This window comes from Pithys albifrons, chromosome 4 (genome assembly GCF_047495875.1).
Source record: "Pithys albifrons albifrons isolate INPA30051 chromosome 4, PitAlb_v1, whole genome shotgun sequence".
Lineage (NCBI taxonomy): Eukaryota > Metazoa > Chordata > Aves > Passeriformes > Thamnophilidae > Pithys > Pithys albifrons.
In genome coordinates this window covers 36,256,578-36,278,820 of record NC_092461.1, presented here as the reverse complement: position 1 = coordinate 36,278,820, position 22,243 = coordinate 36,256,578, and the positions used below count along the sequence as shown (strand labels likewise).

The window sequence follows — 22,243 nt, the reverse complement described above, 5'->3', positions numbered from 1 at the left end:
TCTCTTTCCAGGATAGTGTATTGTAATTTCCTGGTTTATCCCTTCTGTTGTCTTCTCACACAATGCTTGGAGTGGTGACTTGGTTGCTGCTGACCAGTGAAAGCTCCCAGCCATAACAAGGGAACCTGCTGTAGGGAAGTGCCATAATGGGAACAAAGTATTTGCATTGGAGATTTGTAGGAAAAGGAGAATTCTGTCTTTCAGCTGATTGGCCCTGAATTTTGTAAAATAACCATAGTTTTGCATCACTAGGTGTCTGGCATCTGATAAACCTAAAATTTCCAACTGTGCTGAGAAAATACCATTCTTGGCTTCCACTTTCTTACTGCAACACAAGCTCTTCTTTTTGATTGCTAGAAAATTAACTTCCCATCCTCTTACTTTCCTGGTGTTTTTTGTTCCTCCCCTGTTGAATACTTTCTGTGTCATCCTGGTGTTTGGAGCTCCTTTGGGTAGCATTGTTACTGACACGTTTGCTCTCGTAACAGTAACTTTACTTTTTGCTCTGCTTCGCTCCTCTTCCTGCTTATTGTGAGACTTGGTGTCTAGTTGTAAAACATCTGAAACTGGAACACTTGGGAAGATGAAAAAATTAGTAAGGAATTCTATTATAAAATTAGCAGCATGCTAAACTTAGCAGCATGTGATTGTTCAAAGTTAAACCAGAATGGTGCTGCTGGAGAATTCAGGTTTGACCTGAGTTTTACTTTCTGTTTTGATGCCGCATATCATCAGCTTCACCATTCCTGTTAGAATGTTGTCAGTCTGCTTGAGACGGGAAAGGGAGGTTGATCTTCTTGTTCCTCTGAAGGAAGACCCATGAAGTGTCTTGAAAAAGATTTTGTTAGTAGTATGGCAAATGAGTCTGCATTTTTAGACTAAGACTTTGTGGGATTTTTTTTAAGTGCAGTGAGAAGAATTTGGGAACTTAAAAGAATGGCTGTGAAAATATTTTGCATTTCTGAAGTGCGTGGATGAGAGAAATGCAACAAGAGCTTGAACTGTCTGTGAATTCTGATGTGAGTGTGAAATGTGGCTGCAGTAGCCTAGAAAATCAGAGTTTTTCTTAATCAGCAGCTCCTGAAATATTTAAATGTTGGGAAGCTGTATACATCACTGCAGTTAAGAAGTAGGACTGAAGAAAGGAAGGAGAAAATTGAGATTGACACTTTTTGTTTAAGTGCCCAGTTCTAGTCACTAAGAAATAAGGAAAGCCTGTGCTTGTTGAAAACTTCTATTTTAGTCTGAACATAGTGTTAGAAACTCCTTTAACAACTCGGTCAGTATTCAAAACTGATAATGCTGTCAGGGTTCCTGTATATGTCAGTTGCTTTTCTACCTGTTGGAATTTGTTGTGAAAGTTAAAGGCAGCTGTCCTTTGGCTGTGGTCTTTTTTTTTCAGTACTTGCTTTGTTGACTTCAGATCATCCCTAATACAAACTCTGGTAAAAGAATTAATGATGTAATTAACTTCTTTATCATAGGAGATTCTTTGCACTTTTCGATCTGTTTCAATATGTTTGTGAAAGGCAGAAGGAGGTGAATTCTGCCTCATTCCCATTTTTACTGATGTATATCAACTCTTTAACTGAAGGTTATCAGTTTAGTAACTAATTTTTTTCAAACTTGGACAGTTCTCAGCACAAGGCACTGTTGTAACCCTAACCCTAACAAGAAACAAACCTTTGAGATTTATCAGTTTATGTTTATCATTGCAGGTATCCATCCCGTATTGAGAAGATAGATTATGAAGAGGGGAAGATGTTGGTCCATTTTGAACGCTGGAGTCACCGCTATGATGAGTGGATTTACTGGGACAGCAATAGGTTGCGACCTCTGGAGCGACCAGCATTGAGGAAAGAGGGCCTGAAAGATGATGAAGAATTTGTTGTAAGTGGCAGACTTATTTTTGTCTTAGATGTTTGTCGACTCTCCTGCCTGTTTTCCTACATTAAATATCTCTAGCTCTTAATGTTTAATTCTTTTTAGGGAAAAATACCTAAATTAGTTAAATATTAATGACTAAATTTGTATAAAATAGGATTTTAAACCTGGAGAAGAAGTCCTGGCTCGTTGGACAGACTGTCGATACTACCCTGCAAAGATTGAAGCAATTAATAAAGAGGGTATGTATGCATGTATGGTCCATAGGTAAGGTCTGTTTGCATATATTATGCTGTAGATTTAGTCTGCTTAATAAAGGGTTATGCTTATAAAGTTTTCCTCACTGCCTAAATATTAAGTGAAAATTTATCAAAATAGTATGAGGTTAGTCTTTGTATGAAATTTAAAAATTAGAATTTTTCCTAGAGGACAAAATGCTTAGTGTTTTTGTATCAGTGATCAGAAGATCCGCTGCACAGTCACAGGAATATTTTGTACAATTGTTGATTTGGGCTAATGACATATTTAAATTTTCATGTTTAGTTCTGTTTGTTGAAGAAAAACAACAAAAGTGGGGAAATAAAGAGGAGCACATTAAATGAAATACTTCACAATGGTGATATTTCTAATGAACATGAGTAGAAGTTGGCAGTTTTAACTGTAGCGTAAAGCAAATGAAGATTTGGTTGTAAATTGAATTATTTTCCTAGTGTGGAACCTTAAATATTACATAATTCTTTCAATGAATTATGAGCCAAAGTGACTCAATAGCTTAAACGTGCATGAAATTGTCCAATTGAACAGAGAGCAATAATATTCTTTTCTTTGAAAATCTACATCTCAACTATTGGTGACACCTGGTTACTCTGCTCGTACAGCCTACAAAACATTTTGCTAAAGCTTTTGTAGTAACAGGGTGTGTTTGTTTCTTAACTACTCATAGTGATGACATAATCATTTTCTAGGAACATTCACAGTGCAGTTCTATGATGGTGTCATCCGATGTCTTAAAAGGATGCATATCAAATCTATGCCAGAGGATGCAAAAGGGCAGGTAAGAATGCTTTAGGTATTGCTTCATTGGGGTTTATGTAGTTGTTTGGTTTTTTGTTTGTTTGGTTTTGTTTTTTTTAGTATCTTGACACAGTAAAAGCATCATGTAGCACAACTAGTTTTTGGGTTACAGTCTTTATTCCAGGTCGTGCACTGCCTTGCTTCACCAGTTTATGGATGATGCCTCAGAGCGTGCTGTTCCAGTGGCCTTGTCCCTCTCTGAAATGTCTGGCTGCTGGACACTCCATTGCTGACTAATTTGTTCGCAGAGTCTTGTCTTGCAGAGTTTACAAAGCCAGGGACATCCAGTGCCTTTTCCCTCTGGTGTCCTTCAGGAAAAAGCTTCAGCTTTTCAGCAGCCTGTGCTGCTTATTTTTTTGTTTATTTATTCCTCACCCTCCACCCCATCTCTTTTGTTTACTAATACAGTAGCTTTTTGATAATGTCAAGTCACTGTTAAAAGAACAGATGCTGAATAGAAATGGAGTAAAACTGTGAAGCAGAGGCCATGTTTTAGTCACTAGGCATATCTTTACTTGTATAAGGAAAACAACATTGAAAACTCTTAGATGCCATCAGTGGAAATGCCATTGCACTTACCTTGCATGGTAACTATTTTCATAGTTAATGAGGAAGTACTCTACTGAAACTATTTGAGGCAAAAAGTGTGAAACTACTCTTTATTTGCTCTCAGTTTTCTTCGGAGTACTCCTACTTTGGCAAACAAAATTTAGTTATTTCATAATCACTGTTGTAACCATCATATTGTGACAAGGGCAGATGAATAAACAAATTGGCTCGAAAGTATCTCTGTATCCTGGCCTCCGAGGTGCAGGTACCTGCAGTTGGTAGTAGGGTTGATCCTCTGTGGAAGGGACACTGAACTTTGTGCAGACACTATTGCACTATTTAAAATGTCTCCTGAAGAAGATTAAACTGAAATCCATAGTCACACTAACCCTGGTTTCTTGCTGCAGTCTTACAGTAACTGTTGAACCAGTGTGTAGTATTTCAAAGAATACTTTGAGTATGACAGTAGGCTGAGAAACTAGAGTGTTTCACTTTTCTTTATGAAAGGCAACACTTGCGTACAGTGGCTGTGACTGAAATTAAATAAGCGTTTTGTGATGGTGTAAAGAAGTCCTTGATCTGTCCTGGGCTTTTGTACAGAGCAATGTTATATCTAATCTTGAGTTACTACTCTTAGGCCATAGGAATTTTGAACTTAAAAAACCACCAACCTAGTAAATCCATTTCTCCACAACTATTATGTTGCCCAGACATGCTTGGTGGCAGTCCAGCTCATCTGTTACTCTAATTTTTCTCAGTAGTGAAGAGTTACAGTGCCACTTGTGCATCTTGGGGCTGAATGTAGGCTGCTTCAATGAAATTTTGAGAAAGAATAAGAGGGACAAATTTTGACTTTCCAAGATGGATTTAGAGACTTGAAGCAAGAACACCACCAGTTGTGCTTCCTGTAATGCTAATTGGCAGTAGTTGTAGCATGTAATTTTGCAAAAGTAGAAATAAGCATGAAGATCTGTAGCTTTCAGAGACAAAAACGCAATTTTCCTCACAACATTTCTCCTATATCATGCTGTGGTAAAATGTTTGTTTTTCTAAATATTTTTGTGTTATTTCAGAATAAAACCATGAACTAGTATTTGGTTTGAAAATCAATTACCTGAAAGTGAGCTTTATCTAAGCCTAAAATGCAAATGATGTTTTTGGTCTTTTGCATTATTTATTTTATAAGAAAACATTTACTAAAAATCTATGCTAAGCTTAAAAGTATTCCAAGACAATAAATTGATTTGAAAAAGTGGAGTTGTCAGACCCAATGGCTCATGCTTAATTTAAACCTATAACTTATTTTTTGTCTGTTTCCAAAGAAAAAACTGCTTTTCTTGAGATGAGTGTAAGCTTAAGATCCTTCAAGTTTTAGTGCATCAGCAGATGTAACAATTGTAAGATCTTTTTGGAAGGTGTGTGCTAAGCATGCAGAATTTGAATTACGTGGAGAGAGATAGATTAGTTAATACTTGGATTTGAGCTTAGTGTGACTTGAAGGAAGAGATGGTAAACACTATAACACCCAAAGTATTTTTGAGTTGCAGCATAAGTGTGTTTTAATAAGACTCAGCTGTGAGGGTGGAACGGCAAAACTTTTAAAAGGTGGAAAATATTTGTGTGTCTCAGTGCAATGAGACCTGAGGTTTGGCTGCTGTGCAGATAAGAGCACATGAATAGAAATCACACAGACATGTGGCTAATGGAGTACAGAGAGGAAAGAGGGGTATATTGAGACTGCCCTTGTGAGAGCACATGTGAAGTATTTGGATAACTTACTTTTTCTGTTTCATGTTTTTTGTTTTATCTTCGATGTAATCAGGCGCGCGAGAGGGAGCAGATAGCGCCGGAGCTGAGATTAGTGACGGAAATCGAACCAAAAGAAGTGAGTTTTGAGGAGGGTTTTGAAGGAGAGGGAGGGGACTTGGCACACAGAAAGAGGAAGCTGAGGATAAAGCATGGATTTGAGAATGGGCCAGAGGAATAAAGAAGATGTGACAGGAGACAATGTGAGCCAAGATGTAGGTGGGGCAGACTTTTTAGGATTGAATGGTGAGGGTAAGGAATCAAGGCTTGATGTGGAATCAGCCAGTCTATAGATTGATGTTTGATGTATGTGTATGTATGAATGTGTGGGAATTGTGATGTGCTAGGAGAGGATAAACAGCTGATTCCTTAGTACTGTAGAGCAGCTAAAAGGTGGTGGTTTTAGGCAGATGAAGGGAGAATGACGTGTGCGTGAATTTTGCTATTGATGAAAGGGTTGGATTTTAGAAATTATTCTGGTTTTGCCTTCTAGTTCTTGCAGGGTTAAGGTTACACAAAGGAGTATTTTAAAATACAAGTGTTTGTTGAGTAATTTCTACTAATGTATTTCTTGATCATGCAATTTCCTGTGTTTTGATTTAGTGAATCTAATCATCATAATGACAGTTTTCCTCAGTAGTAATAAAGTAATGTTTTGTTTTCTGACTACGGTGTACCATTACTTTTCTCTTTCAGTTTTTTTAGCATACTTGAAAGATGAATTTTAGTAAGAATAAAAAAGAAGGAAATGCCTTTTTTACTTCTTTTATTTTATACTTTTAAAAGTTATATATGTAAATGAGAAACTCACTGGAGTGAGATACTGTGGGAAGTGGTAATTCAGGCTGGATGGTGTAGAGTAACTAGTGCAGAATTACAGAACTACAGCCAATAGAGACATGATGGCAGGACATGAGGGAAAAGTAGCAAAAACTTGTCTTAGGAAGATTTTGATTTTTAACTTATTGCTTTCTAATGTGTTCATATTTAGGCCACTGTCTTTCTGTATACTGAATGATCTGGGAAAATGTACTGTTATTAAAGATTTGTAATTAATTTCTGTGATATCCATGGTATTTACTGTCTTGCTATTATGGTTGACGGAGTGGGTGTCTTACTATTACCCTGAGACAGATTTCAGACTTCATTGTGCTTTAGGCTCCCAGTGTTATTCACAAACTTTTTTGTTAATTTTTTTTCTAAAAATTCTGAAAAAGTCACAGGTGCATCTTTTTGAAGGAGTTCCTGTGCTCTTCAAAAGAAATATAATCATCTTAGCATCTTAGTTGCTAAATAGCTGTCATGTCAGGAGCTGTGCCACTGAGCAGTCACTGAGCAGGAGTTCAGTGTTAAAAAGCAGGAAGTACCTGTGTCACTTGAATGCATGTGTGTTTATTCCAGAGACAGAATAAAAATGAACCCACTGTTTCTGACTAAGTCAGAAACACAACATTCTTTAGATTGGAAGGGACCACTTGAAATGGTCTTGTCCTCTGCCAGTGCTCGAGGATCTCTTCACTGAATTCAATTTTGCATGTTAATCTAGAAAATAAATATAACTGTCACCATAATTAGTATGTCTGCTCTGGTTTCTGAATACTTAACCTTTGTTTGCTTCATTATTGTGTGTCCTGCTATCCTTTGTAAGCTCCATGTTTTAAGAACAGTATCCAAACAATGAAACAAAATAACAAAACCCCCTTGGTGTTGCACCAAAACAGCTGCCATGAGAGCAGGATACTTGGTTCAGTTGGTCCTTGAAGCTTTTTATCTTTTGAAAGCTTTCGATTTCAGAATGCATAGCTTGACTGAAAAGAAGAATGCCCTTTAGAAGCTATTTTGCTGCAGGATGCACTTCCTTTTGTTCCCACTTTTATCATAAGATCCAAGCTCCAGCCATGTTACTGATCCTCTTCATCCCTTGGCCAGGGTACAGTGTAAGACTTCTACTCTCAGGTCTCCTAATTCCTCACCACCACAAATAGCTCAATCCATTTTTTTGTCCTGCTGGATGGGCAAGGCTCTGGATGGACTGGAGCTAATGTGTGTGCTCATTTTGGCTGGCCAAAAAAAAGGTATGTGTGCTTTTGATTGGCTATGCAGCTGACATTTAGACATGTTCATTTGTGCTGGCTTGTCACCAAACAGCCTCAGTACTGGCCTGTTTTGTGAGCACTGCCAAGGTGCTTCAAACTTTGCTGCTGGCTAGTCTTGAGTGTGTGCAACTGCATTGTCAGTGTGGGCATGGAACACGTTACCTTAGAGGAATCAAAACTGTTGGTGTTTCTAAGTACATAGCTTGATGCAAAGTGGAAGCATAACAGTTACTTATATAAGCAGTTATTTAAAAGTAGTGAGCTATGGAAAAGGAAATGCATGATACAAGAAGTAATGCTCTGTATTTATGTTATGCTTTTCTCATATGTCCAAGAAGGCAAAGAAGTTCTGAGTAGAGAAAGTTGAAAGACTTATAAGCTGTAACAAGTAGAAAGAAGTTGCACTGAAACAAGAGTTGTAAAATCAAGCTACTTTAGGTATCTCATATGGTGACATAACAAGGAAATACTCCAGAATAAAATAGTCTGTCTGCACTTCGTGGGGGGAGAAAAATTACTGTCTGTAAAGCACTCGTGCAACTAGACAAAAAGTAGTCTCTATTGTACTTTTTTGCGTGTGGTAGTACTTGTAGCCAAATGCTTAGTTCTGACTGGTGGCTCATTGCTATTGCCTTTAACATCACATATAACTTCTCCATGAAAAAATCTGTACCTTGATATAATGGAGGATTTGAAAAAAATACTTTAGTCAAAAGGATCGATTTTTACAGTCAGGAAACATAAAGCAGGAGTCTGATTGTTCCAAACTAGTGGGAAGAGCTGGGCTCAGCCTTGTAAGTAGTATTTAGTTCTCTGCATTGATACAGGGTGGCTTGACTTGGTCTAAATGCCAAAAAATAGATTCATTTGGGATTCAAGTTCTGTTGTACACTCCTTGAATGTTTCTGTATGGTCAAAATAAGCCATTATCAAAAATGTCCCTTTTATTGCCATAAGTATGGTTTGTAAAATTGAGTCATATTATAGAGCACTTTATTACAATTACTGGATGAAACATGTCATATGTAATACAGAAAGAACAAGAGTGCTATCTGTAGTTATTCCAGAAACACAGGGATAATTAAGTGGGAGTTATCCCTGCTTTATCAGTTTAATTCAGTAGAGGACTCTGCCCAATCATGGAGCTGGACCAGGCTTTGAGGTGGCTGTAGCTTTGCACAACAGTTCAACAACTGTGGAATTGTGTATTTCAGAGCCAGAAGGGTAAGGAAAATGTCAGTGTTCTGGGTTTGGGAGATCCTGGGTTTGTAAAGCAATGACACAAAAAGTAGGTAACAGGGAGTGTGTGGAGCCATAGTTCTGTGCACAGAGGGGTTTTTTTAAGTATTTTTTCTTTTTATTTGTGCAGCATACTGATAGTACTTCAAGTTTATTCCGTCTGTTTGGGAAACTCATTCTACCAGTCCTTGACTAGTAACTATCAAAATAAATTGGACTGCTCTTGTACATTTGTAGATGAAGTTTCAGTGGGTTTAAGAGTATTTTCTATGTGAATCTCAGGCACTTTTTAATACTTATTTACTGTTTTTCCTTTTTGGAGGATTGGATCGCTTTGGTCAAAGCTGCTGCTGCAGCAGCAGCCAAGAACAAAGCAGGAAGTAAACCTAGAACCAGCGCAAACAGCAATAAAGATAAAGAGGACAGAAAATGGCTGAAAGTTCCTTCAAAAAAGGAAGAAACCTCAACCTCTACAATCATGCAGGATGTCCAAAAAAAGGAAGAAGAGCCTACATCTAGTGACACATTTGGTAAAAGCGTGTTCCATAAAAGAAAAATTTGTGGTTTATATAGTGTTGAAGTAGAATTCCTGTTGTTAATTTTGCAATTAAGTAATAGCTGTTATTTCCAGTGGAAGATGTCTCATTTTCTGTTACGATAGCTTTCTGATACATAATGTTAATCAGTTCAGAAACCATTTCTATCAGATAAGACTAGTTCAGTCAGCATTTACTTTTGTGCAAAACTTCTGACCAGCTTTATCAAAAACAGAGCATTGTTTTCTTTTTTCAATGATTTCAGTGTACACTTTGGTTCATATTCCTGCATCTTCTGTTACCTGTGAGGTGATCCCTGATCTTGTTTTAAGGAAAAAGAATTCCAATATGAAAGATATATCTATGTTTGGGGATGCTTGAAACTATTTCTGGGTTGATATAAATTTGTTCATTTTAATAGTCTTTAATACTGATTTCTCATAAGATTGAGTAAAAATTTTCTGCTAATCTTCATCTGATGCTTCAGTGTGTAATACTACATCTTCAGAGTGTATCACTTTCATTTTTAATAGACTTCTAAAGTTTCTTTGCTGCAGTATTCTAATAGCAATTCTTTAAGTATTCGGCGTTTTTTTAATGAATTTATGAAATGTGAGTTAATGAGATTTCTCTTGTGTTTAGAAGTAGGATTTCCTGTAGTGGATGTTCCAAAGATGGCCTTTGTGCAGGCAGAGAGCACGTTATCACACAAGAGGAAAAGTAATCTAGGAAACTCATTTCAGGCAAAGAGAGCTCGTCTTAACAAGATCACTGGTAAAGTACTTTTTTTGTTGTTCACTTTGTTCGTTTTCCTTGTAGTGAAATATGCGTGCTTATAGAGAAGGTACTGGAGTAGATTGCATAGATGCACACTCATTAGGCACATGGTCACTGCAGTCTTATACTTGTTTGGAATTTCAAAGGAATTTGGGGTTTGTACAACTTTTTAACAAGGTCATGAGTCACACGCGAGCACTGTAAATTAAAGCTATGGTTACCTGTGGAGAAACAGTAAATGTTTTGTCATAAATTAAAATTGTTGCTGAAAACAGTTCACAGTATGTCATTCAGAAATACACAAGCCAAGCCACAAATTGAAGCAATTAAGATCTGAATTTTTTTTTCCACTGTCTAGGTCATCATTCCCTACCTGTATTGCTCAAAGGTATTAATGGAAAACAGGGATTAAACTATAGAATACATTCTGTACAACAAGAAAAGGAATAATTGGTCTTATCTTTAAAAGTTGAAAAATGCATTTATTCAAAAAATGAGTAGAAATTTATTTAACTGTGAAAGAATTATTTCAAATTGTGTTCCTCCAAATAAGCAAACTGTGTTGCTAGTATTGATACTGTCAGTATTTAAGATGAGGTCATATCTTTGTACTTGTGCTGCCAAAGTATCAGATGTGTTTCAAAAGCTGGGTGGGAAGAAGTTTTGAAGTCTCCCCTTAACAGAGGGACTCTTGGACAGACTGTAAAAGAAAAGTGCATTCCACTCATTATTCTAGTCATTAATATTTGGTGTGAAGGCTGACAAAATTTTCTGTTCTACAAATGAGAGGGTTTTTTTGTTTGGGGGGAGTGGGGGGTGGTGTTTGGTAGTAGATAAGAAGTCTTAGTTGTTTCTGTAAAACAAAAATAATTTACCAGATTGCATAATGAGACTTTTTTCATATTTGTTTGGCTTATCCTGCTTTTCATAGGTCTGCAGTGGAGGATGTTTAGTCAGTTTATGAGTGTGGTTCTGTTTCAGTCTCTCAATCAGTACTTCAGTCTAAAGGAGAAAATCAAATGGGTCAGTATGGGTCAGCGTGAACAGATGCAAATCATGGAATGGTTGAGTTGGAAGGGACCTAAAAGTTCATCTGCTTCTAACCCCCTTGCTATGGGCAGGGATGCCTTCCAGTAGACCAAGTTGCTCAAAGCCCCATCCAGCCTGGTCTTGATACTTCCAGGGATTAGGCATCCACAGCTTCTCAGGGCACCCTATGCCAGTGCCTCACCACTCTCACAGGAAAGAATTTCTTTCTAATGCCTAATCTAAACCTACTCTCTTTCAGTTTGAATCCATCCCTTTTGTCCTCCTCCTCCATGCCCTTGCAGAATGTCCCTCTCCAGCTCTCTTCTACACCCCTTTTAGGCACTGGGCAGTGCTATACAGTCTCACCAGAGCCTTCATTTTTTCAGGCTGAACAATCTGAATTCTCTGTCTTTCCTCATAGGAGAAGTGTTCCAGCACTCTGATTATCTTTGGGTCCCTCCTCTGGACTTGCTCCAACAGGTCTATGTCCTTCCAGTTCTGAGGATCCCAGAGCTGGATGCAGCACTGCAGGATGGGTCTCACCAGAGCAGAGCAGAGGGACAGAATCCCTTCCCTTGACCTGCTTGCCATGCTGCTTTTGATGAAGCCCGAGATAGTGTTGGTGGCTCATGTCCAGATTTTCATCCAAGGAGGGATGAAAAAGATGTGTTCTCATACAGAAGAAGCAGTCTTTAGAAAAACCCATCGTTTGCCTCCAGGATTTTCATCCCTGAAAGCCTCCTTTGGTTCCATGTTTAGCTAATGAATGTCTAGTTTATCAGCTTCTACTCTCCTTTGCCCATACTATGTGCATCCTCAGTTACAATCGAATTTAATTGCTGCCATGAACAGTAGTAGTATAAGAAGTATAGACTAGTGACCCATTTTTACAGAACCCTGTTAGTTTCTTTCCAATAGCAGTAAATGGCAGAAGATAACAAAACCAGCTGAAAAACCTGTAGCTTTAGAAATCATATTTAACTATGTTTGTGGATAGATTCTTCATTCCTAAGGAGCTTTATGAGAGTAATGACAGGCTCATATAGACTGTACTGAATAATCAGAAGCCACGATTTTGCACCCTGTGACGTTATTATAATTTTAAAATGTGTGTATCTGTCTCCACGAAGTCATACTCTGCTAGCAGACAGTGTGTTACCTTTCAGTCAGAGTGAATTAATCCGTTAAATACAATATGCCATACTTGGGAGTTATCTTGTGTAACTCTTCTCAAATTAACACACTTTTGCAACTCATACTGCACTAGGTTTTTTATTGCACATGTTGAAAATGTAATGATCAAACTTTATCTTGCCCCATCTTTATTTTTTACACTTGAAATACTTATGAAGTGTCATTTGTGTCTCCAGCGTGAACTTTTAGTTTTGCAGGGTGGTTGGGAATCATGCTGGTGTACCCATCATAGTGGCTACAAAAGAATAATAAGGGATTGTAGCTGTTAGGAAAACAATTTACCAGGTTGGTTGTAGGAGGCTGTCTGAAGGGAACAGTTCTCTGGATTTCAGTTCAACATTCAGCATTTGGTGCAGAAAGATCTTGTCTGCTACACGGGTGACAGCTGGATCAGGTATTCTTTGCTCCCATTCAACAAAATAAAGATGCTTTCTTCACTCCTTTTTCTTCTGCTGCCAGCACTGGTGGAAATTACATTTCCTGCTAAGCACGAATTAATGTCTCCTTCCAGTTAGTTTTTGCCTCCATTGGAATGTTTGCTTCCTCATCTCATGCTGCAGTGTTGCTACGTAAAAAACCAGATAAAATGATACCACAGGTAACATCTGCAGTAATCTTACAGAACAAAACATTTCTGGTTCACTGTGCCACCCCATGGTTTTGGTTTGTTACGTGCTGTTCCTGACAGAGGATGGTGAGCCTCTAGTCCTGCTGCTGTAGTTGTGGAGTGGCTTTGTCCTTCTACAGGTGCTGTGGTTGGTTAGAAACATGCTTAATGGAGTAGAGAAGAAGGAGATAGTGAGGAGTGTATATTGACACATCTGGCAGAATCTAGATTCATTTAATTACTTGAATTTATGAGCACTGAGCATCTAGCTAAAAGTAAAAGTAATTGTTTGGGTTAGAGGGGATTTTCAAGGTCATCTAATTCCAACCCCACTGCCATGGGCAGGGGCACCTTCCACTAGGCCACCTTTCTCAAAACGTCATCCAGCCTGCCCTTGAAATCTTCCAGGGAGGGGGCAGCTACTCTTCTCTGGGCAACCTGCGATTATAGAACTTCCTCACAGACTGTAGCTTGTTTTGTATTTAAAACTACTTCACTTAATACTGAGAATTCTTTTGTACTTTTTGGTATAGATGCATGATGGTCAAGATAAATAACACTGCAGTTTTTGCAACTTGATTTAAACAGGATAATATGAGTCATAAGTATTTATTTTAGGCCATAAAGTCTAAATCTTTTATGTAGCCTAATGCAGAATTAAAATTATACCTTACAATTTTATTTGTTATGTGATAGGGCTAAGTAAGTTTATGCTTTGCAGTTAATCTAAACTGAAGCATAACTTAATCTAATGTGAATCGTAAATGAAACAAAGTATCGTGTTTATTGTGGAAAGCTGAAATATTTTTGATTTATTTTTATGTTGTGAACAGTTTCAGAGAGCCCAGGCTTCACTAATTTATAATTCCTTGGGCATTGTTCACCTTAAGTTAATATTGGACATACCTAATTACTCATAGAGTGTAACAGGAATTCCCTCTGAATTTGCCAAGTTATTTTGGGGGACTTCAAAGTTTCATCCCCAGTAATGGCATTCTCAGATGTTATAATAGTAGTTTTTATTCAGATTTGTGCTTTTCAGGTTTTATCAGTTCTACTTTGTCTTATGGCATAGAACTTTTTCTTTCTCTGCATACTTAGGCAGTTAAAGTTACTGTGTGAGGCACAGCGGAAGCTATTGCCATATGCTTTGCTGACAGAAAGCTTTCTTATATTGCCTCATCTTTTACAGCTTTTTTGTTGTAGTGATACTGTACATAAGTGTGTGAATGAAGTTACATATTCTAATGTATATATTTGCTCCCAATATGGCGTTGTTATTGAGGTAATTTGGGAGCTCCACTACTGAGAATATTTGTTTGGAAATTAAATTCCCCTTGTTGTATTCTGTCTAAGAAAGGTTTGCATGTATTAGAGTTAAGTAGTAATACAAATACTACAAATAATTTGTAGTAATACAAATGCTGATGGGAATTTCTTAAAGAATGGAAAGGGGAGAGAGAGAACAGTTTTGTAAATAATTCTGACTGCAAAATGTACTTATATATCATAGGTATGGTTTTAAAGCCCAAGTGCTTGGGCTTTGGAAGGATGGTGAGGCTTTATTTTACAATTGGTAACTTGATTTTCTTCTTGTGAGTGGAACTGCCAGAGAAGTACTTTCTGTGTTATAAGGATGCCATCTCAGGAATGTCCTTTTTTGAAACTTTTTGTCTCTTATAATTTGAAGTGTTCAGCTTTACATGGAGCCATTTTGGAAAGAGTTGTTTTGTAGATAAATGAAGGTCATATTTCTTTCTCAGTGTTCTGCTTTGTTTTATACAGATTCTTGTTGCAAGGTGCTTCTAACTATAAATATCTGCAAATTTTCTCCTAAGGTTTATTGGCATCCAAAGCTGTTGTTGCGGATGGTGCTGAAAAAAAGGAAGGCAACAAAGAAACAGCTCCAGTCCTGGAGCAGGTATGAAATGGTAGAGTTTGATTCTTTTGCAAAGTTCCCACTGGAGTGTGCCATGGAGATGTAGTACCTACAACATAAAAAATTTCCCCTTCAGATATAACAGGGAACTGAAAATTCATCTTATGTTTACATTTCTGGCAGAGCCAGAAGTATTGAATTTAATTGTCTCTAAACGTGTTGACTTGAATTTCAATAATGAGCTTTTGTGTTAGAAAACTAACAGAAAACAAAATAAAAAGGCGTCTCCATATAACAAATGAGTGGAGACCAGTGTCCCAAGGTCCAGTTTTCTAGCTGGAACCAAGACAGGCTTAGGAAAAGGCCCTTACACAAATCTAATTTGTGTTTGAAACAGGGTTTTTGACATCACATAGGACTTCTTTTAAAAGAAGTTTCTTTTATATTGTAAGAATTTGGTGTTGTAGGCTTGTATGTGTTTTATGAACTGCTCAATGAGCCATACATTTTGCAAGGGTGTGTATTTTAATAAATACAAAAAAGAAACTTTTAAATAATGTTAAGGGTCTGATTTTTAAACCTGCATATTGGCAGGACCTGGAGGCTGCCATTTTGTCTTTGGCTTATTCCACTGTGTTCTGGCATTGCTTGACTCCGAGTTGTGCATTATCTTGCCCATAAAAAGGGCTGAATGCCTGAGCATGGTAAAGCAAGCTAAGGATGAACAGTAGTCTTGATTCAGGACATCTTTGTTTTCCAGTTATTTAAATCAGAGTCTTAATGTAGTTTTAATACAGCTTTTTTGTATGCATTTTCATTTATTTTTAACAGCAGTGTTTGAACAAAGTAGCCTTGCTGCCTGCAATTCTTTAACAAGCACTTCTGTTCTTTAGCCCCGGCACACTTTATGAACAGTCCCTACCCCAAACTTAATATTTTGGTCGTACTGGTTCTTTAGAGCTGATACATAATTGGATTGCTCTGGTTTTCCCATTGCTGCTGCATTGGATGCACGTGTTGTCAATGGGACCTGTTTTTCTGTTTTGATGCTGTCGCTGTAAGGGCCAGCAGAGCCGCTGTGGTGCCGATGCATTGACCGATATTTTGCATAAAGGTTTACAGTGTATTGACATGACATTCCATTTCTCAAATTTTTGCATATTAAAGATACTATGATTTTCTTGCTACTGTGTGTTATATTTTCAATGTGCAAAAAACTGTGAAATGGCTTACAGCATGTTGTTTTTGGAAGAATCATTACAATGTAAATCTTGCCATGCAGAATCCCATTGCAGTGAATGGGACTTTGTGGTTTACATAGACTGTGTATGCAACAGTATAAACTGCAGTGCATATTGACTATAACCTTTTTGTTACTTCTTAGACTTAGTAACTCGGCTGTTCCTGTTTTATTGATCAGATATCAAAAAATAGATGTCTCTGTCATTGTTTACATGCTAATGGTCTGAAAAACCTCATAGTTAAGCTCCTTTAAAGAGGCATCTAAAATACCAAATTGTCCTATTCCTTTGTTTCTAACTAAAACCGGAAACCTCACAAACGTTTAAATGATGGACTGTGGGGAGGAAAATTGTTGAGCTTAAAGCTTTTTTCACTAAGTTCCTGCCCAAACTGAAATCAAAACAGTCGAGTTATAAACGTCCCCAAAAGTTTTCCAGTAGCGAAACTGACATTCCTTAGTGGTTTTGTCTGCTACTGCTGTAAAATTGAATGGGTAAAATATCTTGTAGGTTTTTTTAAATAATGTAATACAGAACATGGTAGTAGAAGTATTCAGGCCAATAGCCGAAAACTGACTTTGTTGATGGAAGTTTTTGTTTATATATTTTTAGTTTACAGTTGTCTTAAACCCAAAATCTCAGATGATTAGTTGCAGATACAGTAGTTTATTTAATTGTATTAGGGTATGTCATGTTATATTTCCTTTTGACCAAGACCTGATTAGATGGATAACATTAATTCATTAAGGTTTTTAATGTTAATTTGTCCTGTTAAGAGGTTAAGCACCTTATCAAAATATTAATTTAATTTTTTTAATCTTGTTTAAATAACTTTGTAATTTGAAAGTAATGGATGCTGTAGTATGTCTTTCACATCTGTGAAGATGAACAATAAAATTGTTTATTTACAAGTTACGACTCTAATTAATTTCTGGCAATACCTCTCATAACCAGTATAGGTATACTCTACAGTTCATGAAATATTTTATTTAAATGAATAAACTGCACTTAGTATGTGTGTAATTGAATTATTCAAGGTAGACCTGATGCCTGCTGAATGGGATGTTTTGCACCGGACCTGTACAGGATACTTCCAGCGAGCAATTCACGTAGCATTCAGGGGTGCCCTTTTACAGACATAGAATGTGCACTTGTGGGGTTTTGTTTTGCTTTTTTTTTTTGTTTTTCCTCCTCTGGAACGTGGAAAGTTCTAGTGGAAAATAAAATTGCAATTTATAACAAAACTCAATAATACCCTGAAAGCACCAGAGATGTGATGTTTTTAGCTTGGATTAAGTGGTGCACACATTCTAGAAATACCTTTCTGCCTTTTTAGTTATGGTTTTATTAGATGGTACTATGCTGTGTGATGTAACTGAGACAAGAAGAGGGGGCAGGCTTAAGAAGTTATGTTCAGATGTTGTAGTTTGCCCTTATTAGGCAAGTTGTAACACATGCATGGTTTTAGTAATGTAGGAAGACCTTCCAGTTAAAAATTTAAAATGCTAATGTCTGTCAATGCATGCTAACGGTCTAAAAATAATACTCAGTATGTGCTAAGAAGGATGAAAATTGATGAATTTGGAAAGCTGCATTATATGTTTACTCTGTTTCCTTCAAAAACTGTTTTAACTCTTTATCTGCTCATTTTTCCCCAACAGTTAGCAATCTATTTAACCCTGTGGTGCTAGAAGTTGTGATTTCTTCATGTTTGCACAAACATAATGTGGTGAAATCCAGACTCCCAGCACTGAAAGGGGTTGTGTGAGAGTGTGCTCAGTATTTGGAAACTTCATTGTTTTCAGACATTGCTTAAAGGAGCATTGCCAACTTTTTCAGTTTCTCAACAATACAAATTTTGTGTTAAAAATTATGTTCCTGCAGAACTTCTTAAATTTTTTTGCTAAGATCAGGGAAATGACTGTGTAGCGAAAATTTTGGCAACTTTTTTTAAAACTTCAATCCTCTGAGGAAGGATTGTTTGCTCATATCAGTGCCAGAGTTCAAGGAGCATCTGGACAGCACTCAGTCATATGGCTGAACAGTAGCCAGTCTCGCAAGGAGCAGGCAGTGGGACTTGGTGATCTTTATGGGTCCCTTCCAACTTAAGATGTTCTGTGATTGTACATTAGTGTATGTATTATGGCTTGTAACAAATGTTCTCCAAATCATACATGGAGACTGCACTGACAATCCTGGTTATCTGGAGATGAAAGAGACAAAAAGACTTTGGTCAATTTTTAAATGGGGAATAGAGGAAAGATATTTTTGGGGCTTTTTGCAGGTATTTTAAATAGTAAGAATTGAGCCTTCTGAATACTGAAAACAATTGATAGTGCTCCTTTAAAAAAAGTAAATTTTAATGTGATGCATTTTAAATAGTTTTCATTTGTTCTTAATGTTGCTTTGATGTGTATTTGAATACTAAAATTGCTTTTAAAAAGATCAAAATAGAATACAAGAACTACAGCGAAGAAACTGAAATAAAAGTATCAATTTTTTATTATTTATTCAGGAGATTTCACCTAAACCACAAAGTCAGAAAAAAAATGAAGCTGATATTAGCAGTTCTGCCAACATTCAGAAACCTGCACTGTTATCCTCAACTTTGTCTTCAGGAAAGGCTCGCAGCAAGAAATGCAAACAAGAATCTGGAGATTCTTCTGGGTGTATAAAGCCCCCTAAATCACCACTTTCCCCAGAATTAATACAAGTCGAGGATTTGACGCTGGTCTCTCAGCTTCCTTCTTCTGTGATAAATAAAACTAGTGAGCACAGACATTTTAAAAAAAAATACCGTAACTACATATAAGACATCTACAGAAATTGTCTTTGGTTGTTAAATGGCTATTGCTTTTAAAAACTAATCTGCTTTAGATAAAGGGTCCAAGCGGGAAAATCAGGGGTAGCTCAGTATTTTAAAAGTCAAATTGCTTAATAAGGCATTTGAATTACTCTACCAGAAGTAATACATTTAAATAATATATTACTGTTTGTAGAGTCATGACTTTTAATGGTTGGCTTTCCCTCCAGCTTAAATCTCCACATTAGTATTAACAGTGATACAGGAAAAATCAAACCTCCCTTCTGAAAAGGGCCTGATTCATTAAAAAGAAAAGACATACACCTTGGTGTGGACTTTGCTTCTCTGAGAAATTTTACCTTCAGCAGGCTGATGTGCTGTACCTGTTGGCTGTGGCATTCGTCACCTTATGTGATATTTCCTCCAAATATGATGTGAAAGAGAAGATGGGTTCAAGATCTGTGGTGGAGAAATATAAAAAATTGTGTTTCTTTGTCCCAGAAAAATCCTATAGGTGTTCAGCTTGCCAAGTACCAAAATACTGTTTGTCAGAAGAACAGGGAAAGCTTTTTGCTGCATGCTTGAATATGCTATTTTTTGTGAATATTAAAATACTTATTTTTTTTAAGTTTACGTTAGGTTTTTAATGTTATTGAGTGTCAGGTGCTTTGCCTGAAGAATGTTAAATGGGTTCAATCCCCTGTGTGGGCCATTGACTTAAGAGTTGGACTCGATGATCCTTGTGGGTCCCTTCCAGCTCAGAATAGTCTGGAATTCTGGAAATGATGAGGCCAAGGGTTAAAATAAGTGCAGTAAGTGAAACCTGCATTTTAGCTTTACTTTTAGAATAGTGATTGAGGATGGAAGACTCAACCTGCATCATGTGTTCCCCTTAACCTTGATTTGATATTTTCCCTTATGACATAAGTTCTTTTTAATCTTTGCTCACAGATAACTCTAAATGAGTGGGAGAGGGAGGGGTGCAAATTCAGCTGTCTTCATTTATTCAGGACACGGTAAAAATTGTATTTTGTCCCCACAAAATATTAGCAGTCACCTATATTGTAATACGCCTTCCATCCCCACCCCTAGAACAATGGTAAGTAGTTTTCCTGGAGCATGTTTATGTCTTGGATTAAGTTAGACTTCTCTGTAGTGTATTTTAAAATTAGCTAGTTTTAAAGTTAGTTAATTAATAGCTTAGATCTTGTTGTCTTTTAATGTTTGGCTTCCTAGTTTTTGCTACCTCTAATGGAAACCTAGTTTTGCTGTGTCATTATTTTTAAATCTCTGCATCTTTGACTCTAAAAAAAGAGGAGAGATGAGTGATTTACAATGTAATAGTGGCTTAAATGTTTTTCTAAGGCAAAATTTTCTGAAACTGGGTAAAATTGAAGAGGTGTAGCGGAGTGTGGGTTTTTTGTTTTTAATGAATCAGGCCTATATTAACCTATATCAATCATCCCTGCCCCTTTTTTATTGAATATAAAGTTCTGGAGCCTTCTTACTGTGCCATGCATTGGCAGTGTTCATTTGAATTACAGTTGGGATATTGATATCAGGTTAGCAGAAGAGAGGAGGTGGGATATAAAATTAAACATTGTTTTCAGTTACTATTTTAAGTTGAATATTAGTACAATCCTTGACTTCTTAGATCTTTAACTGTGATCCTTTGTTCTGTTTATTGTTAAATCCTACTGCCCCCTTCCATTTTAAGTAGCCTACTCTCGTGGGTTTTATGGGGAGGGTTGCTTGTTGTAAATACCCTGTTTGCCTAAAAAAACAACCTTTATCAATGGGGTAGTAGGTGTCCTGATACTGTATAATAAGCAAAAAAAAAAATAGAAAAAGAGTCATGACTTGACTATAGCTCGCTCTTTTGCTTCTGGTAATCACAGTTTTGTAATTACTTTTACTGATTTTACTGTGATTACCAGTTTTGCAAATAAGAGCTACTTAAAGCGCTCCCCATCTTTAGTTCTCAAATACTACGGTAAGATGATGGTATATCTCTCTGCTTCATGAACATTGAAAGATCTCTTTTTAGGTCCATCACAGCCAGTGAGTTCCCCTAGATCCTACAAACATAGCCAGCGGAGAAGAAGATCACAGCGTTTAGCCACTTGCTCCTTGCCTGATGATTCTGTAGAAAAAGTTTCTTCTCCCTCTTCAGTTACTGATGGAAAAGTGTTCTCCATCAGTGGTCAAAACCAACAGTCATCAAAATTGGAGGGTAATGTATCTTAATCTAATACAGAACTGGCCAAGAGAAATTGAATCATAAAAACTAGACCTTTCATGGTTTTCATCTAATGGGATATTTTGACTTGCTGTAGCTAAAGCTGTTTGCTGTTCCTATGTTATGTAACACTGCAGTCCAGACTGTTGTTTATTGGGCCCATGTATCCTCTTTAATATAACATTTTTTCTTTTATGTAGTACCTGGTGTTGCTCATATGTCACTTGAGAAGCGTGGACCATGTCTCCCTCTTGATTTAAGCCGTAGTTTGGAAGTTACAGCACCATTATCCACAGAATCCACTTTCCGTAATGAATATCCCAGTAAAGACAAGGAAGATACTCAGATGGTTACATATCTTTCTTCCAAAGCAGTAACTGATGAAAGAGTAGCTACAACAGCGTCAGGTAAAGACTTGTAGTATACAACCAGATAGGTTTATAGTTGTAGGGTTAAAATGTGTCTGTATTCAGTCCACAGAAAGTGGGGATACTTTTTATTTTCCTTTCTGCACACTCAGAAACCTGCCACTCTTCTTGGACTTCATATTCTTTGTCTTCCTCTGGCTTTGAGCTGCAGTAGCATTTCTTCTAACTTGCTTTAAGGAGAATCTGAGAGTGTGGAATACAGGAAGCAGTATTTCTTTCAAAAATATTTTACTTTGTTAAAAAAGTTCTAAAAATAATTAATCAAGTGTTTAACATAACTAATACACACTTGTGGCTTCAGCTTTAAAACAGTGGTGTTTTCAAAACCAGCATTCCTTTGCTTTGCTTTTGTTTGCAGTGGAAATTTTGCCCTTTACTGTGAAATGTTGCCTGAAAATATTTGTGAAAAATCCTCAAAAACTTTTCTATAGACTTGGTCACTCCCAGAATTAGCACAGAACCCAGTACTGGAATTCTGTGCTGCCTCCCCCTGTGTAACAATTTACTGACTAACTGATTAACATGAAACACTTGGGTAGAGGTAATCAAGACATGTGGGGAAGGACTGGCATGGTAGTTTGCAGAACCTAAAAGTGGGCTGTTTTCATCCATGGCGTGTTAGGTGTCCATATAATTTTTTCATACATAAGTTTTATGTAGGTGATTATCACAGCATTTTTAACTATCAGGAAAGAATTCTCAGAAGCCTTTTTTTCCCCCTTTTTTTTAAATGAGAAAATTTTTCAGTAACTTAAGGGGAGGAAAAAATGAAATTATTATACTCTGGGAAAGTTTTGGCAAAAATGTTTGATAGTGAGGGAGGACAGCATGACCTTAAAGGATATAGTATGACACTTAAAAT

General features: G+C 37.0%; 1 protein-coding gene across 10 annotated transcripts in view; it reads left to right on the top strand.

Moving 5' to 3' along the window:
• Positions 1 to 22,243, top strand: part of PHF20L1 (PHD finger protein 20 like 1) — a 56,056-nt gene that overhangs the window by 6,604 nt on the left and 27,209 nt on the right. For 6 of the 10 annotated variants that reach the window (XM_071553818.1, XM_071553817.1, XM_071553815.1 and 3 more), the window contains 10 exons: positions 1,719 to 1,890; positions 2,042 to 2,126; positions 2,850 to 2,938; positions 5,330 to 5,392; positions 8,971 to 9,178; positions 9,827 to 9,958; positions 14,630 to 14,712; positions 18,427 to 18,679; positions 20,762 to 20,947; positions 21,154 to 21,360. In XM_071553818.1, coding sequence (XP_071409919.1) covers positions 1,719 to 1,890; positions 2,042 to 2,126; positions 2,850 to 2,938; positions 5,330 to 5,392; positions 8,971 to 9,178; positions 9,827 to 9,958; positions 14,630 to 14,712; positions 18,427 to 18,679; positions 20,762 to 20,947; positions 21,154 to 21,360 — 1,478 coding nt within the window. Of the gene's footprint in view, positions 1 to 1,718; positions 1,891 to 2,041; positions 2,127 to 2,849; positions 2,939 to 5,329; positions 5,393 to 8,970; positions 9,179 to 9,826; positions 9,959 to 14,629; positions 17,054 to 18,426; positions 18,680 to 20,761; positions 20,948 to 21,153; positions 21,361 to 22,243 lie in introns of those variants that run through there. The other 4 variants (XM_071553819.1, XM_071553816.1, XM_071553814.1 and 1 more) reach the window with 3 other exon arrangements.